This window comes from Ranitomeya imitator, chromosome 1 (assembly GCF_032444005.1).
Source record: "Ranitomeya imitator isolate aRanImi1 chromosome 1, aRanImi1.pri, whole genome shotgun sequence".
In the NCBI taxonomy this organism is placed as follows: Eukaryota; Metazoa; Chordata; class Amphibia; order Anura; family Dendrobatidae; genus Ranitomeya; species Ranitomeya imitator.
The window spans coordinates 1,031,548,643-1,031,566,666 of NC_091282.1; the positions used below are offsets into that span (position 1 = coordinate 1,031,548,643).

The 18,024-nt window shown below is 44.0% G+C and overlaps 1 protein-coding gene across 2 annotated transcripts in view; it reads right to left on the bottom strand.

Annotated features, from left to right (window-relative positions):
- Window positions 1-18,024, bottom strand: part of TTC29 (tetratricopeptide repeat domain 29) — a 358,654-nt gene that overhangs the window by 235,470 nt on the left and 105,160 nt on the right. For both annotated transcript variants that reach the window (XM_069744036.1, XM_069744037.1), the window contains exon 5: window positions 17,839-18,024. In XM_069744036.1, the coding sequence (XP_069600137.1) occupies window positions 17,839-18,024 (186 nt within the window). The remainder of the gene's footprint in view (window positions 1-17,838) is intronic.

Below are 18,024 nucleotides of genomic sequence, written 5' to 3' on the forward strand. Positions count from 1 at the left end.
GATCGACGCTTGCGTGAGCGTAAAGCTGTGCACCATTTGGCGGTATTATCTGAGCATAGACCTGAGCCTATGCAATGTGATAGGACTTTGACCAGAGCTGAACGGCAAGAACACAGACGTCGGAATGGGCTGTGTTTTTACTGTGGTGATTCCACTCATGCTATCTCCGATTGTCCTAAGCGCACTAAGCGTTTCGCTAGGTCTGCCACCGTTGATACGGTACAGTCGAAATTTCTTTTGTCCGTGACTCTGATTTGCTCTTTGTCATCCTATTCAGTTATGGCATTTGTGGATTCAGGCGCTGCCCTGAATTTGATGGACTTGGAGTTTGCTAGGCGTTGTGGTTTTTTCTTGGAGCCCTTGCAGTATCCTATTCCATTGAGAGGAATTGATGCTACGCCTTTGGCCAAGAATAAGCCTCAGTACTGGACCCAATTGACCATGTGCATGGCTCCTGCACATCAGGAGGATATTCGCTTTTTGGTGTTGCATAATCTGCATGATGTGGTCGTTTTGGGGTTGCCATGGCTACAGGTCCATAATCCAGTATTGGATTGGAAATCAATGTCTGTGTCCAGCTGGGGTTGTCAGGGGGTACATGGTGATGTTCCATTTTTGTCTATTTCGTCATCCACCCCTTCTGAAGTCCCGGAGTTTTTGTCGGATTACCGGGATGTATTTGATGAGCCCAAATCCAGTGCCCTACCTCCTCATAGGGATTGCGATTGTGCTATCAATTTGATTCCTGGTAGTAAGTTTCCTAAGGGCCGACTGTTCAATTTATCTGTGCCAGAGCACGCCGCTATGCGGAGTTATGTAAAGGAATCCTTGGAGAAGGGTCAAATTCGCCCGTCGTCGTCACCATTGGGAGCAGGGTTTTTTTTTGTGGCCAAGAAGGATGGTTCTTTGAGACCTTGTATTGATTACCGCCTTCTTAATAAGATCACAGTCAAATTTCAGTACCCTTTGCCGCTGCTGTCTGATTTATTTGCTCGGATTAAAGGGGCTTGTTGGTTCACCAAGATAGATCTTCGTGGTGCGTATAATCTTGTGCGTATTAAACAGGGCGATGAATGGAAAACAGCATTTAATACGCCCGAGGGCCATTTTGAGAACCTGGTTATGCCATTCGGGCTTTCCAATGCTCCATCAGTATTTCAGTCCTTTATGCATGACATCTTCCAAGAGTACCTGGATAAATTCCTGATTGTATATTTGGATGATATTTTGGTCTTTTCGGATGATTGGGAGTCTCACGTGAAGCAGGTCAGAATGGTGTTCCAGGTCCTTCGTGCGAATTCTTTGTTTGTGAAGGGGTCAAAGTGTCTCTTTGGAGTTCAGAAGGTTTCATTTTTGGGTTTCATTTTTTCCCCTTCCACTATCGAGATGGACCCTGTTAAAGTCCAGGCCATTTATGATTGGACTCAGCCGACATCTGTGAAGAGTCTGCAAAAGTTCCTGGGCTTTGCTAATTTCTATCGTCGCTTCATCAGTAATTTTTCTAGTGTTGCTAAACCGTTGACTGATTTGACCAAGAAGGGTGCTGATGTGGTCAATTGGTCTTCTGCGGCTGTGGAAACTTTTCAGGAGTTGGAGCGTCGTTTTTCGTCTGCCCCTGTGTTGTGCCAGCCAGATGTTTCGCTCCCGTTTCAGGTCGAGGTTGATGCTTCTGAGATTGGAGCAGGGGCTGTTTTGTCGCAAAGAAGTTCTGATGGCTCGGTGATGAAACCATGTGCCTTCTTTTCTAGAAAGTTTTCGCCTGCTGAGCGCAATTATGATGTTGGCAATCGAGAGTTGTTGGCCATGAAGTGGGCATTCGAGGAGTGGCGTCATTGGCTTGAAGGAGCCAAGCATCGCGTGGTGGTCTGTTATGAAAGGCAATTCAGTACTACAATGGACATAGCGGTCAGAGCACATACAGTGATCTGACAATAACCCAAAATCATAGAACGAGCTCTGAGACGTGGGAACTCTGCAGACCGCAATCCCTAATCCTCTCCAAACAACACTAGAGGCAGCCGTGGATTGCGCCTAACTCTGCTTATGCAACTCGGCACAGCCTGAGAAACTAACTAGCCTGAAGATAGAAAATAAGCCTACCTTGCCTCAGAGAAATACTCCAAAGGAAAAGGCAGCCCCCCACATATAATGACTGTGAGTTAAGATGAAAAGACAAACGTAGAGATGAAATAGATTCAGCAAAGTGAGGCCCGACTTTCTTAACAGATTGAGGATAGAAAAGGTAACTTTGCGGTCTACACAAAACCCTAAAGAACACCACGCAAAGGGGGCAAAAAGACCCTCCGTACCGAACTAATGGCACGGAGGTACACCCTTTGCGTCCCAGAGCTTCCAGCAACAAATTAGACAAGCTGGACAGAAAAAATAGCAAACAAATAGCAAAGAAGAACTTAGCTATGCAGAGCAGCAGGCCACAGGAATGATCCAGGGAAAAGCAAGTCCAACACTGGAACATTGACAGGAAGCCAGGATCAAAGCATTAGGTGGAGTTAAGTAGAGAAGCACCTAACGACCTCACCAGATCACCTGAGGGAGGAAACTCAGAAGCCGCAGTACCACTTCCCTCCACCAACAGAAGCTCACAGAGAGAATCAGCCGAAGTACCACTTGTGACCACAGGAGGGAGCTCTGCCACAGAATTCACAACAGTACCCCCCCTTGAGGAGGGGTCACCGAACCCTCACCAGAGCCCCCAGGCCGACCAGGATGAGCCACATGAAAGGCACGAACAAGATCGGGAGCATGGACATCAGAGGCAAAAACCCAGGAATTATCTTCCTAAGCATAACCCTTCCATTTAACCAGATACTGGAGTTTCCGTCTAGAAACACGAGAATCCAAAATCTTCTCCACAATATACTCCAATTCCCCCTCCACCAAAACCGGGGCAGGAGGATCAACAGATGGAACCATAGGTGCCACGTATCTCCGCAACAATGACCTATGGAATACGTTATGAATGGAAAAAGAATCTGGAAGGGTCAGACGAAAAGACACAGGATTAAGAACCTCAGAAATCCTATACGGACCAATGAAACGAGGTTTAAACTTAGGAGAGGAAACCTTCATAAGAATATGACGAGAAGATAACCAAACCAGATCCCCAACACGAAGTCGGGGACCCACACGGCGTCTGCGATTAGCGAAACGTTGAGCCTTCTCCTGGGACAAGGTCAAATTGTCCACTACATGAGTCCAAATCTGCTGCAACCTGTCCACCACAGTATCCACACCAGGACAGTCCGAAGACTCAACCTGTCCTGAAGAGAAACGAGGATGGAACCCAGAATTGCAGAAAAATGGCGAAACCAAGGTAGCCGAGCTGGCCCGATTATTAAGGGCGAACTCAGCCAAAGGCAAAAAGGACACCCAGTCATCCTGATCGGCAGAAACAAAGCATCTCAGATATGTTTCCAAGGTCTGATTGGTTCGTTCGGTCTGGCCATTAGTCTGAGGATGGAAAGCCGAGGAAAAAGACAAGTCAATGCCCATCCTACCACAAAAGGCTCGCCAAAACCTTGAAACAAACTGGGAACCTCTGTCAGAAACGATATTCTCTGGAATGCCATGTAAACGAACCACATGCTGGAAGAACAATGGCACCAAATCAGAGGAGGAAGGCAATTTAGACAAGGGTACCAGATGGACCATCTTAGAAAAGCGATCACAGACCACCCAAATGACTGACATCTTTTGAGAAACGGGAAGATCAGAAATAAAATCCATAGAGATATGTGTCTAAGGCCTCTTCGGGACTGGCAAGGGCAAAAGCAACCCACTAGCACGAGATCAGCAGGGCTTAGCCCGAGCACAAATCCCACAGGACTGCACAAAAACACGCACATCCCGCGACAGAGACGGCCACCAAAAGGATCTAGCCACCAACTCTCTGGTACCAAAGATTCCAGGATGACCAGCCAACACCGAACAATGAACCTCAGAGATAACTTTATTGGTCCACCTATCAGGGACAAACAGTCTCTCCGCTGGACAACGATCAGGTTTATCAGCCTGAAATTTTTGCAGCACCCGCCGCAAATCAGGGGAGATGGCAGACACAATTACTCCTTCCTTGAGGATACCCGCCGGCTCAGACAAACCCGGAGAGTCGGGCACAAAACTCCTAGACAGAGCATCCGCCTTCACATTTTTAGAGCCCGGAAGGTACGAAATCACAAAGTCAAAACGGGCAAAAAACAGCGACCAACGAGCCTGTCTAGGATTCAACCGCTTAGCAGACTCAAGATAAGTCAAGTTCTTATGATCAGTCAATACCACCACGCGATGCTTAGCTCCTTCAAGCCAATGACGCCACTCCTCGAATGCCCACTTCATGGCCAGCAACTCTCGGTTGCCCACATCATAATTTCGCTCAGCAGGCGAAAACTTCCTGGAAAAAAAAGCGCATGGTTTCATCACTGAGCAATCAGAACCTCTCTGCGACAAAACAGCCCCTGCTCCAATCTCAGAAGCATCAACCTCGACCTGGAACGGAAGAGAAACATCTGGTTGACACAACACAGGGGCAGAAGAAAAACAACGCTTCAAGTCTTGAAAAGCTTCCACAGCAGCAGAAGACCAATTGACCAAATCAGCACACTTCTTGGTCAAATCGGTCAATGGTTTGGCAATACTAGAAAAATTGCAGATGAAGTGACGATAAAAATTAGCAAAGCCCAGGAACTTTTGCAGACTTTTCAGAGATGTCGGCTGAGTCCAATCATGGATGGCTTGGACCTTAACAGGATCCATCTCGATAGTAGAAGGGGAAAAGATGAACCCCAAAAATGAAACCTTCTGCACACCAAAGAGACACTTTGATCCCTTCACAAACAAAGAATTAGCACGCAGGACCTGAAAAACTGTTCTGACCTGCTTCACATGAGACTCCCAATCATCCGAGAAGATCAAAATGTCATCCAAGTACACAATCAGGAATTTATCCAGGTACTCTCGGAAGATGTCATGCATAAAGGACTGAAACACTGATGGAGCATTGGCAAGTCCGAATGGCATCACTAGATACTCAAAATGACCCTCGGGCGTATTAAATGCAGTTTTCCATTCATCTCCTCGCCTGATTCGCACCTGATTATACGCACCACGAAGATCTATCTTGGTGAACCAACTAGCCCCCTTAATCCGAGCAAACAAATCAGATAACAATGGCAAGGGGTACTGAAATGTAACCGTGATCTTATTTAGAAGGCGGTAATCTATACAAGGTCTCAGCGAACCATCCTTCTTGGCTACAAAAAAGAACCCTGCTCCTAATGGTGACGATGACGGGCGAATATGCCCCTTCTCCAGGGATTCCTTCACATAACTGCGCATAGCGGCGTGCTCAGTCACGGATAAATTAAACAGTCGACCTTTTGGGAATTTACTACCAGGAATCAAATTGATAGCACAATCACAATCCCTATGCGGAGGTAGGGCATCGGACTTGGGCTCATCAAATACATCCCGGTAATCAGACAAGAACTCTGGAACCTCAGAAGGGGTGGATGACGAAATTGACAGAAATGGAACATCACCATGTACCCCCTGACAACCCCAGCTGGACACCGACATGGATTTCCAATCTAATACTGGATTATGGGCTTGTAGCCATGGCAACCCCAACACGACCACATCATGCAGATTATGCAACACCAGAAAGCGAATAACCTCCTGATGTGCAGGAGCCATGCACATGGTCAGCTGGGTCCAGTATTGAGGCTTATTCTTGGCCAAAGGCGTGGCATCAATTCCTCTCAATGGAATAGGACACTGCAAGGGCTCTAAGAGAAACCCACAACGCTTAGCATACTCCAAGTCCATCAAATTCAGGGCAGCGCCTGAATCCACAAATGCCATGACAGAATACGATGACAAAGAGCAGATCAAGGTAACGGACAGAAGAAATTTTGACTGTACCGTACCAATGGTGGCAGACCTAGCGAACCGCTTAGTGCGCTTAGGACAATCAGAGATAGCATGAGTGGAATCACCACAGTAGAAACACAGCCCATTCAGACGTCTGTGTTCTTGCCGTTTAACTCTGGTCAAAGTCCTATCGCACTGCATAGGCTCAGGTTTAAGCTCAGGTAATACCGCCAAATGGTGCACAGATTTACGCTCACGCAAGCGTCGACCGATCTGAATGGCCAAAGACATAGACTCATTCAAACCAGCAGGCATAGGAAATCCCACCATGACATCCTTAAGGGCTTCAGAGAGACCCTTTCTGAACATAGCTGCCAGCGCAGATTCATTCCATTGAGTGAGCACGGACCACTTTCTAAATTTCTGACAATATACCTCTATCTCATCCTGACCCTGACAAAGAGCCAGCAAATTTTTCTCTGCCTGATCCACTGAATTAGGTTCATCGTACAGCAATCCGAGCGCCAGGAAAAACGCATCGATATTACTCAATGCAGGATCTCCTGGCGCAAGAGAAAATGCCCAGTCCTGAGGGTCGCCACGCAAAAAAGAAATAACAATCAAAACCTGTTGAACTGGATCACCAGAGGAGCGAGGTTTCAAGGCCAGAAATAATTTACAATTATTTTTGAAACTCAGAAACTTAGTTCTATCTCCAAAAAACAAATCAGGAATAGGAATTCTTGGTTCCAACATAGCTTTCTGATCAATAGTGTCTTGAATCTTTTGTACTCTTGCCGAGAGCTGATCCACAAATGAAGACAGACTTCTAATGTCCATCGCTACACCTGTGTACTGAACCACCCAAATGTCTAGGGGAAAAAAAGGCAAAACACAGTGCAAAGAAAAAAAATGGTCTCAGAACTTCTTTTTTCCCTCTATTTAGAATCATTAGTACTTTTGGCTTCCTGTACCGTTATGAAAGGCAATTCAGTACTACAATGGAAATAGCGGTCAGAGCACATACAATGAACTGACAATAACCCAAAATCATAGAACGAGCTCTGAGACGTGGGAACTCTGCAGACCGCAATCCCTAATCCTCTCCAAACAACACTAGAGGCAGCCGTGGATTGCGCCTAACTCTGCCTATGCAACTCGGCACAGCCTGAGAAACTAACTAGCCTGAAGATAGAAAATAAGCCTACCTTGCCTCAGAGAAATACTCCAAAGGAAAAGGCAGCCCCCCACATATAATGACTGTGAGTTAAGATGAAAAGACAAACGTAGAGATGAAATAGATTCAGCAAAGTGAGGCCCGACTTTCTTAACAGATCGAGGATAGAAAAGGTAACTTTGCAGTCTACACAAAACCCTAAAGAACACCACGCAAAGGGGGCAAAAAGACCCTCCGTACCGAACTAACGGCACGGAGTTACACCCTTTGCGTCCCAGAGCTTCCAGCAACAAATTAGACAAGCTGGACAGAAAAAATAGCAAACAAATAGCAAAGAAGAACTTAGCTATGCAGAGCAGCAGGCCACAGGAATGATCCAGGGAAAAGCAAGTCCAACACTGGAACATTGACAGGAAGCCAGGATCAAAGCATTAGGTGGAGTTAAGTAGAGAAGCACCTAACGACCTCACCAGATCACCTGAGGGAGGAAACTCAGAAGCCGCAGTACCACTTCCCTCCACCAACAGAAGCTCACAGAGAGAATCAGCCGAAGTACCACTTGTGACCACAGGAGGGAGCTCTGCCACAGAATTCACAACAGTGGTCTTGACGGATCACAAGAATTTGACTTATCTCGAGTCTGCCAAACGGTTGAATCCTAGACAGGCTCGTTGGTCGCTATTTTTCTCCCGTTTTGATTTTGTGGTTTCGTACCTTCCAGGCTCTAAGAAAATGAAGGCTGATGCCCTGTCTAGGAGTTTTGTGCCTGACTCTCCGGGTGTTCCTGAGCCGGCGGGTATTCTCAAAGAGGGGGTAATTTTGTCTGCCATCTCCCCTGATTTGCGGCGGGTGCTGCAAAAATTTCAGGCTGATAGACCTGACCGTTGCCCAGCGGAGAAACTGTTTGTCCCTGATAAATGGACTAGTAGAGTTATCTCTGAGGTTCATTGTTCGGTGTTGGCTGGTCATCCTGTAATCTTTGGTACCAGAGATTTGGTGACTAGATTCTTTTGGTGGCCGTCTTTGTCACGGGATGTGCGTTCTTTTGTGCAGTCCTGTGGGACTTGTGCTCGGGCTAAGCCCTGCTGTTCTCATGCCAGTGGGTTGCTTTTGCCCTTGCCGGTCCCGAAGAGGCCCTGGACGCATATCTCTATGGATTTTATTTCGGATCTCCCCGTCTCTCAAAAGATGTCGGTCATTTGGGTGGTTTGTGATCGCTTCTCTAAGATGGTCCATTTGGTACCCTTGTCTAAATTGCCTTCCTCCTCTGATTTGGTGCCATTGTTTTTCCAGCATGTGGTTCGTTTACATGGCATTCCGGAGAACATCGTTTCGGACAGAGGTTCCCAGTTTGTTTCGAGGTTTTGGAGAGCCTTTTGTGCTAGGATGGGCATTGATTTGTCTTTTTCTTCGGCTTTCCATCCTCAGACAAATGGCCAAACCGAACGAACTAATCAGACTTTGGAAACATATCTGAGATGCTTTGTTTCTACTGATCAGGATGATTGGGTGTCCTTTTTGCCTTTGGCGGAGTTCGCCCTTAATAATCGGGCCAGCTCGGCTACTTTGGTTTCGCCGTTTTTCTGCAATTCTGGTTTCCATCCTCGTTTCTCTTCAGGGTAGGTTGATTCTTCGGACTGTCCTGGTGTAGATACTGTGGTGGATAGGTTTCAGCAGATTTGGACTCATGTGGTGGACAATTTAACATTGTCCCAGGAGAAGGCTCAACGTTTTGCTAACCGCCGGCGCTGTGTGGGTCCCCGATTTCGTGTTGGGGATTTGGTTTGGTTGTCGTCTCGTTATGTTCATATGAAGGTTTCCTCTCCTAAGTTGAAGCCTCGTTTCATTGGTCCGTATAAGATTTCTGAGGTTCTCAATCCTGTGTCGTTTCGTTTGACCCTTCCAGCTTCTTTTGCGATCCATAATGTATTCCATAGGTCGTTGTTGCGGAGATACGTGGCGCCTGTGGTTCCATCCGTTGATCCTCCTGCCCCGATGTTGGTTGAGGGGGAGTTGGAGTATGTGGTGGAGAAGATTTTGGATTCTCGTATTTCGAGACGGAAACTCCAGTACCTGGTCAAGTGGAAGGGTTATGGTCAGGAAGATAATTCCTGGGTCTTTGCCTCCGATGTTCATGCTGCCGATCTGGTTCGTGCCTTTCATTTGGCTCGTCCTGGTCGGCCTGGGGGCTCTGGTGAGGGTTCGGTGACCCCTCCTCAAGGGGGGGGTACTGTTGTGAATTCTGTTGTCAAGCTCCCTCCTGTGGTCATGAATGGTACTTCGGCTGGTTCTGTCCATGGGCTTCCTCTGTTGGTTGAGAGTGGGGCTGCGGCTTCTAAGTTTCCTTCCACAGGTGACGAGGTTGATTCGTTAGCTGGCTGCTCTATTTAACTCCACTTAGATCATTGCTCCATGCCACCTGTCAATGTTCCAGTATTGGTCTAGTTCACTCCTGGATCGTTTTTGTGACCTGCCTTCCCAGCAGAAGCTAAGTTCCTGCTTGTCTTTCTTTTGTTTGCTATTTTTGTGTCCAGCTTGCTATTTTGATTTTTGTCTTGCTTGCTGGAAGCTCTGGGACGCAGAGGGAGTGCCTCCGCACCGTGAGTCGGTGCGGAGGGTCTTTTTGCGCCCTCTACGTGGTCTTTTTGTAGTTTTTTGTGCTGACCGCAAAGTTACCTTTCCTATCCTCAGTCTATTTAGTAAGTCGGGCATCACTTTGCTAAATCTATTTCATCTCTGTGTTTGTATTTTCATCTTTACTCACAGTCATTATATGTGGGGGGCTGCCTTTTCCTTTGGGGAATTTCTCTGAGGCTAGGTAGGCTTTATTTTTCTATCTTCAGGGCTAGCTAGTTCCTTAGGCTGTGTCGAGTTGCATAGGGAGCGTTAGGAGCAATCCACGGCTATTTCTAGTGTGTGTGATAGGATTAGGGATTGCGGTCAGCAGACTTCCCATGTCTCAGAGCTCGTCCTATATTATTTGTAACTATCAGGTCATTCCGTGTGCTCTTAGTGCGTTCCTGCAAAACACTGTATGAGTATGGTGAGGCGATCGCACCGACTCATTAGCAGTGCCGCCGATATCATTAGCAGGTGTCAGCTATATATCATAGCTAACACCCTGCAGTAACGCTCACAATCAGTGCCATCACTAGTTGTGGGAGTTTAACATGACTGATTCTGCTGTCAATAGCGACAGAGGCATCAATCTGCTTAGTGGATGGAGGGGCTCCCTCTTCCTTCTGATCAGCACAATGTCATTGTGATCGTGTTGTGCCGATGGTCTTCATGGTGACCCCAGGCTGAATAACAGCCGTGGGGTCACCCAGGTACAGTGGTCTAAAGTGGGGTAACTTAAACCCCAATGCAAAAGATCCAAAATCACATACAAAAAATGGTATCAATAAAAGTTTAATTTCATTCTGCAAAAAAACAAGCCCCCATATAGCTCAGTTACAAAAAATAAAAAAGTTTAAAAAGCTACAGCTATCAGGGTATGATGATAGAAAAACAAATCATTATTGCGAAAAATGTACCATATTTTAGTGTGCAATATAGCAAAACATAAAAAAAACTATATAAATGCGATCAAAATGACTTGAAGAATAAAATTACCTGATCATTTTTACCGCGCCAAGATTGGCACAAAAAAATACAATAAAAACCATTCCTGAATTTCTGTTTTTTCTTCACTCTGGCATCCAAAAATAGTTACAAAAAAGCGATGAAATAATGTTATGTAGTCCACAATGGAAGAATAAAAAAGAAAACTTAGACTGCAAAAAAACAAACTTGTTCAGCGGAAAAATAAAAAAAGTTATAGCGCTCAGAAAATGGTGATGCAATAAGAAATGCTTCTTTTGTAAATCAGTATTTTATCATGCAAAAAAATCAAATTATAAAAATACTAACTAACCCTGGTGTTGCTGTAATCCAACTGGCCAGAAGAACAAAGTCGTCGTAGGACGTTCACCGCACGATGAACAGCGTAAAATTACGTAAAAATATGAAAGACATTCCTGAATTGCTTTTAATTTGTTAATTCTGTTTCTCTAAAACTGCAATAAAAATCAAATAAAAAAATGTTATGTACAGGGGGACACTGCAAAGAGATGTACACCATGCGATATACAGTGGGGCAAAAAAGTATTTAGTCAGTCAGCAATAGTGCAAGTTCCACCACTTAAAAAGATGAGAGGTGTCTGTAATTTACATCATAGGTAGACCTCAACTATGGGAGACAAACTGAGAAAAAAAAATCCAGAAAATCACATTGTCTGTTTTTTTATCATTTTTTTTGCATATTATGGTGGAAAATAAGTATTTGGTCAGAAACAAACAATCAAGATTTCTGGCTCTCACAGACCTGTAACTTCTTCTTTAAGAGTCTCCTCTTTCCTCCACTCATTACCTGTAGTAATGGCACCTGTTTAAACTTCTTATCAGTATAAAAAGACACCTGTGCACACGCTCAAACAGTCTGACTCCAAACTCCACTATGGTGAAGACCAAAGAGCTGTCAAAGGACACCAGAAACAAAATTATAGCCCTGCACCAGGCTGGGAAGACTGAATCTGCAATAGCCAACCAGCTTGGAGTGAAGAAATCAACAGTGGGAGCAATAATTAGAAAATGGAAGACATACAAGACCACTGATAATCTCCCTCGATCTGGGGCTCCACACAAAATCCCACCCCGTGGGGTCAGAATGATCACAAGAACGGTGAGCAAAAATCCCAGAACCACGCGGGGGGACCTAGTGAATGAACTGCAGAGAGCTGGGACCAATGTAACAAGGCCTACCATAAGTAACACACTACGCCACCATGGACTCAGATCCTGCAGTGCCAGACGTGTCCCACTGCTTAAGCCAGTACATGTCCGGGCCCGTCTGAAGTTTGCTAGAGAGCATTTGGATGATCCAGAGGAGTTTTGGGAGAATGTCCTATGGTCTGATGAAACCAAACTGGAACTGTTTGGTAGAAACACAACTTGCCGTGTTTGGAGGAAAAAGAATACTGAGTTGCATCCATCAAACACCATACCTACTGTAAGCATGGTGGTGGAAACATCATGCTTTGGGGCTGTTTCTCTGCAAAGGGGCCAGGACGACTGATCCGGGTACATGAAAGAATGAATGGGGCCATGTATCGTGAGATTTTGAGTGTAAACCTCCTTCCATCAGCAAGGGCATTGAAGATGAAACGTGGCTGGGTCTTTCAACATGACAATGATCCAAAGCACACCGCCAGGGCAACGAAGGAGTGGCTCCGTAAGAAGCATTTCAAGGTCCTGGAGTGGCCTAACCAGTCTCCAGATCTCAACCCTATAGAAAACCTTTGGAGGGAGTTGAAAGTCCGTGTTGCCAAGCGAAAAGCCAAAAACATCACTGCTCTAGAGGAGATCTGCATGGAGGAATGGGCCAACATACAAACAACAGTGTGTGGCAACCTTGTGAAGACTTACAGAAAACGTTTGACCTCTGTCATTGCCAACAAAGGATATATTACAAAGTATTGAGATGAAATTTTGTTTCTGACCAAATACTTATTTTCCACCATAATATGCAAATTAAATGTTAAAAAAACAGACAATGTGATTTTCTGGATTTTTTTTTTCTCAGTTTGTCTCCCATAGTTGAGGTCTACCTATGATGTAAATTACAGACGCCTCTCATCTTTTTAAGTGGTGGAACTTGCACTATTGCTGTCTGACTAAATACTTTTTTTCCCCACTGTATGCTTCTTTACAGTGGGTCCCTCTGGTGTACAGATGCTTCAGGATCCATCCTGACAGTGCACACTGATGGGCGCATACCTCCCGAGCGTATGTACCCAGCAATGTCCACAAGCACCTAGAAATAATTACAGTCGCTGCTGGAGACATTTCAGCTGATCATGAGAGTGCCAGACTCCCACTAATCTTATATTGAGGCGTCAATTGTTAGGTCCTCTATCACCCTTTTAACAATCAATGTGGCAGCACATGTCTCCGGAAATACAATCTGGGTACTATGTATTTGGCACTAAAATGGTATATTTGCAATTTTCACTCTACAACATCGATTGTGTACAAATTTCCGGAGAACGCAAGTGAGGTTAAAATAGTCACTACACCCCTAGATGATTTCCCTGAGTGCAATTTGCAAAATGGGGTAACTTTTGGGGGATTTATGCTGTTTCAAGATACCTGAAGGTGCCTCGTTCATCTGCACAAACAATTATACGCAAGAACAAACAAGATGGGAATGTCCAGCCATCATACCGAGCAGGAAGGAGACTGGTTCTGTGTCCCAGAGATTAACATGCTTTGGTCTGACATGTGCATATCAACCCAAGGACAAAAGCAAAAGATCTTGTGAAGATGATGGCAGAAGCTGGTAAGATTGTGTCAATATCCACAGTGAAACGAGTATTGTATCAACATGGGCTGAAAGGCCACTCTGCCAGAAAAAGCCATTACTCCAAAAGAAACATAAAAAAGTCAGATTAATGTTTGCAAATGTACACAGGAACACAGACCTTAATTTTTGGAGACATGTTCTGTGGTCTGATGAAATTAAAATTGACCTTTTTTAGGCATAATGATCATCGTTACATTTGGAGGAATAAGGGAGAAGCTTGGAAGCCTAAGAACACCATCCCAACTGTGCAAGGCTGCCACTAGGAATTTCAGGGCCCCATACTGGCAACATTTTCGGGCCGGCTTAAAGGTACCGTCACACATAACGATATCGTTAACGATATCGTTGCTTTTTGTGACGTAGCAACGATATCGTTAAGGAAATCGTTATGTGTGACAGCGACCAATGATCAGGCCCCTGCTGGGAGATCATTGGTCGCTGAGGAAAGTCCAGAACTTTATTTTGTCGCTGGACTTCCCGCTGACATCGCTGGATCGGTGTGTGTGACGCCGATCCAGCGATGTCTTCACTGGTAACCAGGGTAAACATCGGGTTACTAAGCGCGGCCCTGCGCTTAGTAACCCAATATTTACCCTGGTTACCGGGGACCTCGGGATCGTTGGTCGCTGTCAAGCTGTCTGTGTGACAGCTCTCCAGCGACCAAACAGCGACGCTGCAGCGATCGACATCGTTGTCGGTATCGCTGCAGCGTCGCTTAGTGTGACGGTACCCTTTGACTCTGCTCAGCCTCCAACCAGATCCGCCTCCACCTCTCGAACCTTCCACTCTTATTACATTTCCTTATGTTGTTGTGGCTAATGAGAAACCGCAAATCTGGTACTTTGATTTTTATTTATTTTTTCATATTTTTCAAAGCATTTTTCTTTTATTTTTCTTTGCGTTTGTTTGTCCTTTTAGGGGGGCTTGAAACTGCAATAATCTGATCACTTATGCTATATTTAGCAGTGCCACAATATTGCTGCAGGAAAGAAATATATCTTGGTACCGTGTTAGCCAGTAGATAGAAAAATATTTAGAATTGAGAGTCCTCAGTGGTTGATACCTTTTAATGGCTAACTGAAAAGATGGTAACAAATTGCAAGCTTTCGAGACTACATACGTCTCTTCATCAGGCAAAGACTAAAACAAATTCTGAAGAATCAATATGTGATTCTTCCGAATTTGTTTTAGTCTTTGCCTGATGAAGAGACGTATGTAGTCTCGAAAGCTTGCAATTTGTTACCATCTTTTCAGTTAGCCATTAAAAGGTATCAACCACTGAGGACTCTCAATTCTAAATATTTTTCTACAATATTGCTGAGTATTGCAAAAATCACTACCTCCTATGAAAGTCAGCTACAGGCTGGTTTTCACAGGAATTTGTCATTACTGGCACAGGCCATCAACTGGCTTCTGGCTATCATGGCAAAACATCAGTTCCCCACGATCACGTCACAAGAGTGACAATGGGCGCATAGAACAGCACTCTCCCTTGCCGACACGCTGTAAATGCTACTGTCACAGACCTACAGCGGTGTTTAACTGTTAGTGAAAGATGATGGCTGAATATCACTGCCATCATTTTCCAGGATAAGCTTGCGAGCTTGCATCAAGGTCAGGGAGAAAACATATGACTTACCCAGTATGTCATATTTCGTTAAGGGCTTAAACACTCTGGGGAGATTTTTCAAAACTAGTAGTAGGCAAAAATGATGTAGCTTCCCATATCAATGCATCAGAGTATAGCTATATTCTGTATGTACACTCACAGTACATACCTATATACTGTATAAGACACACATATAGAATATGCTCATGTATAATAAACACCAGTGCATATGTGATATACTATACATTTATGTATTATATTTGTCTGTGTATTGTACCTGTGTGTTACATACAACAGGTACAGTATATGTGTATAAAGCCAATAAAAAAGAAATGAACAGAGGAACGGCACCAGAGAAGTACTAACTCTCATGGACAGAGACTCTAATGAGAGACCGATCTGCAGGTGTCACGATGCCAATGGGTATATGGTGCTCTGCATTAATAGCATATAGCAGAATGATATTCCAAGCAAAAAGAGAAAAATATGCAGCACTCACCCTTCTTTGTGCTGTGCATTCGTGTTCTTTATTGGAAAAAAAAAGTAGAATGCATTATACATCCATTACGACATCAGGTATATAGGAGGGTGCGGTATTGGAGACAGGACGATGGCCATTTCGCACGGTGACCTTGGACCTGTTGAAGCACTCACCGTGTGAAACGGCCGTCGTCCTGTCTCCAATACCGCACCCTCCTATATGCCTGATGTCGTAATGGATGTATAATGCATTCTACTATTTTATTCCAATAAAGAACACGAATGCACAGCACAAAGAAGGGTGAGTGCCGCATATTTTTCTCTATATAATAATTATGGTAATCCTATCTGACCTAAAATGAGAAAGGTTTTTTCTGAATTCATTTCAGATAACACATGCATATGTAACTTTTTATATAGTGTATGGAAACTTGTAGTTTCAACTGTATCCATCTATAATGTATAGCAGTAATATAATTCCATAGGATAACCAGGTAAAAAAGAACATCAAGGGTCAAGTTTCTGTTCATAATTCTGGCCAAAGTCTCAAGTTCAAAGTGATGATTTTCTCATTCTGACCAATTTTAAAGTATCTTTAGGCCATTTAGATTTCTTTTTGGGAGCTCAAAGCTGTAGCTGACATCTAAGAAGGAAGTACATGTTTCTATATCAGGAGTACCTGAGAAAAGCACAAATTATAATGTAATTGAAAACACTGAGAATATCATAAAACATTTAAAAAAGACTGCAAACCTTCCTTAAATAAGTAAAAAGCAAAAGATAAAGAATTTGGTATTCCTAAGGAAAAGTTAGTTATGGCAGGAAAATAAAAGGTATCGGTGAACTAATATAAAAGGCAATGTGCTATAATCACTTTACTTATAGTAATTTGCAATTTGATAATTCTTATGATGATATCACTAATGATTTACCTGCGCATTTTATATATGTTGCCCATCAGCTTTAACTTGTGTTCTTTTGAATACCTGGCGCAATGCTATTTGAGCATCACACAGCAATGACAACTTTTCACTAGGGCAGCTAATCAAAAGAAGAGTCACAATGCTGACAGGCAAGATGCAGTACTCCCTCTCCTGACCAATGGCCACAACACCACTGTCGGGGCCGATGTAATGGAAGGTGTGCATCGCTTCGTACAAACTCTATTCTCAAAAATTATATATGATGTCAAAACTAGTGGAAGCCACACCAACTGAGCTAAGCTTATGAGGAGTAATATAGTATCTCATCCTGACTGATTTTTTTCAAATTTGATAATACAAATTCATATATTCAGTCCTTAATGAAGGATTCATGAATTCAGTTCTTGCATGGAATATCTTGGGTATTTATAATACAAGGATCTTCAGTACATGTACATTGTACACCGAAAAAAAACTTTTAAAAATGATATAATTTATGTGTATTAATTAGTATTCTGAGACTTAACCAATAATGATATAAAAATTACAGCAGATGATTCATACTGTAAACTATAATGTGTGGCTGCATCATGACTAGAACTGTATACAGTGCTGAATTAAACCCAAGTCGAAATCTTGGGATCCCTTCAGCAATTTCCTAATACATTTTTGAATTTACAAATAACGGTTTAAATACACCAATTAAATTGTAGATCTTCAACTCTGGGTGTAGGCCTATGTATACTCTTCTGTGTTCCCGAAGCATCTACTCTGAGAACTCGTGGCCACGTTCCTCTCCTCCATGCCACTCCGTGTTCTGGCCAACCACACAATTGCCATGCCCGATCACATCTACTACTCTTGGGTTCTCTAATACAGAGGTCCCCAACTCCAGTCCTCAAGGCCCACCAACATGTCATGTTTTCAGGATTTCCTTAGTCTTGCCCAGGTAATAATTGCATCACCTGTGCAATGCAAAGGAAATCCTGAAAACATGACCTGTTGGTGGGCCTTAAGGACTGGAGTTGGGGACCTCTGCTCTAATATACCTGACAACAGCTGAAACATCATTTGATTGCCACTTGCTGTAATGTCTACATCGGAGCTCTGTTGCTCCATCTGGCCCCCAATGTCACCTGGCCGGGTCGTCAGGCTGATTGTAAATTTTTTTCAATAACAAATCAGTATTATTTTTAGCCGTTGCATGAGGCCACCAGAAGGCAAAGGGCCAATTGGTCAGTGCCTAGTTTGCCTAATTGGTAATCCGACACCGACTCTACATGTATTACATGTGGACTCATAGTTTGCCAGGGACAGCATTATTTTTTTAGAGAATGTTTTTAAATAATTTTCTTACCATGTTCTTCAGCTACTATGGCAAGGTTTGCATGGGCCTCAGCTTCTTTTCTCCCTCCATCAATTTTAATTTTTTTAGATGTCTCGAAACAATATTCATAAAAATGGTTTGAAAGCCAATGGTCATCCAGCGTCTTGAAATACTGGGCCAGAGCCAACTGATTAATGTAAACCTCTTCATAGTAGC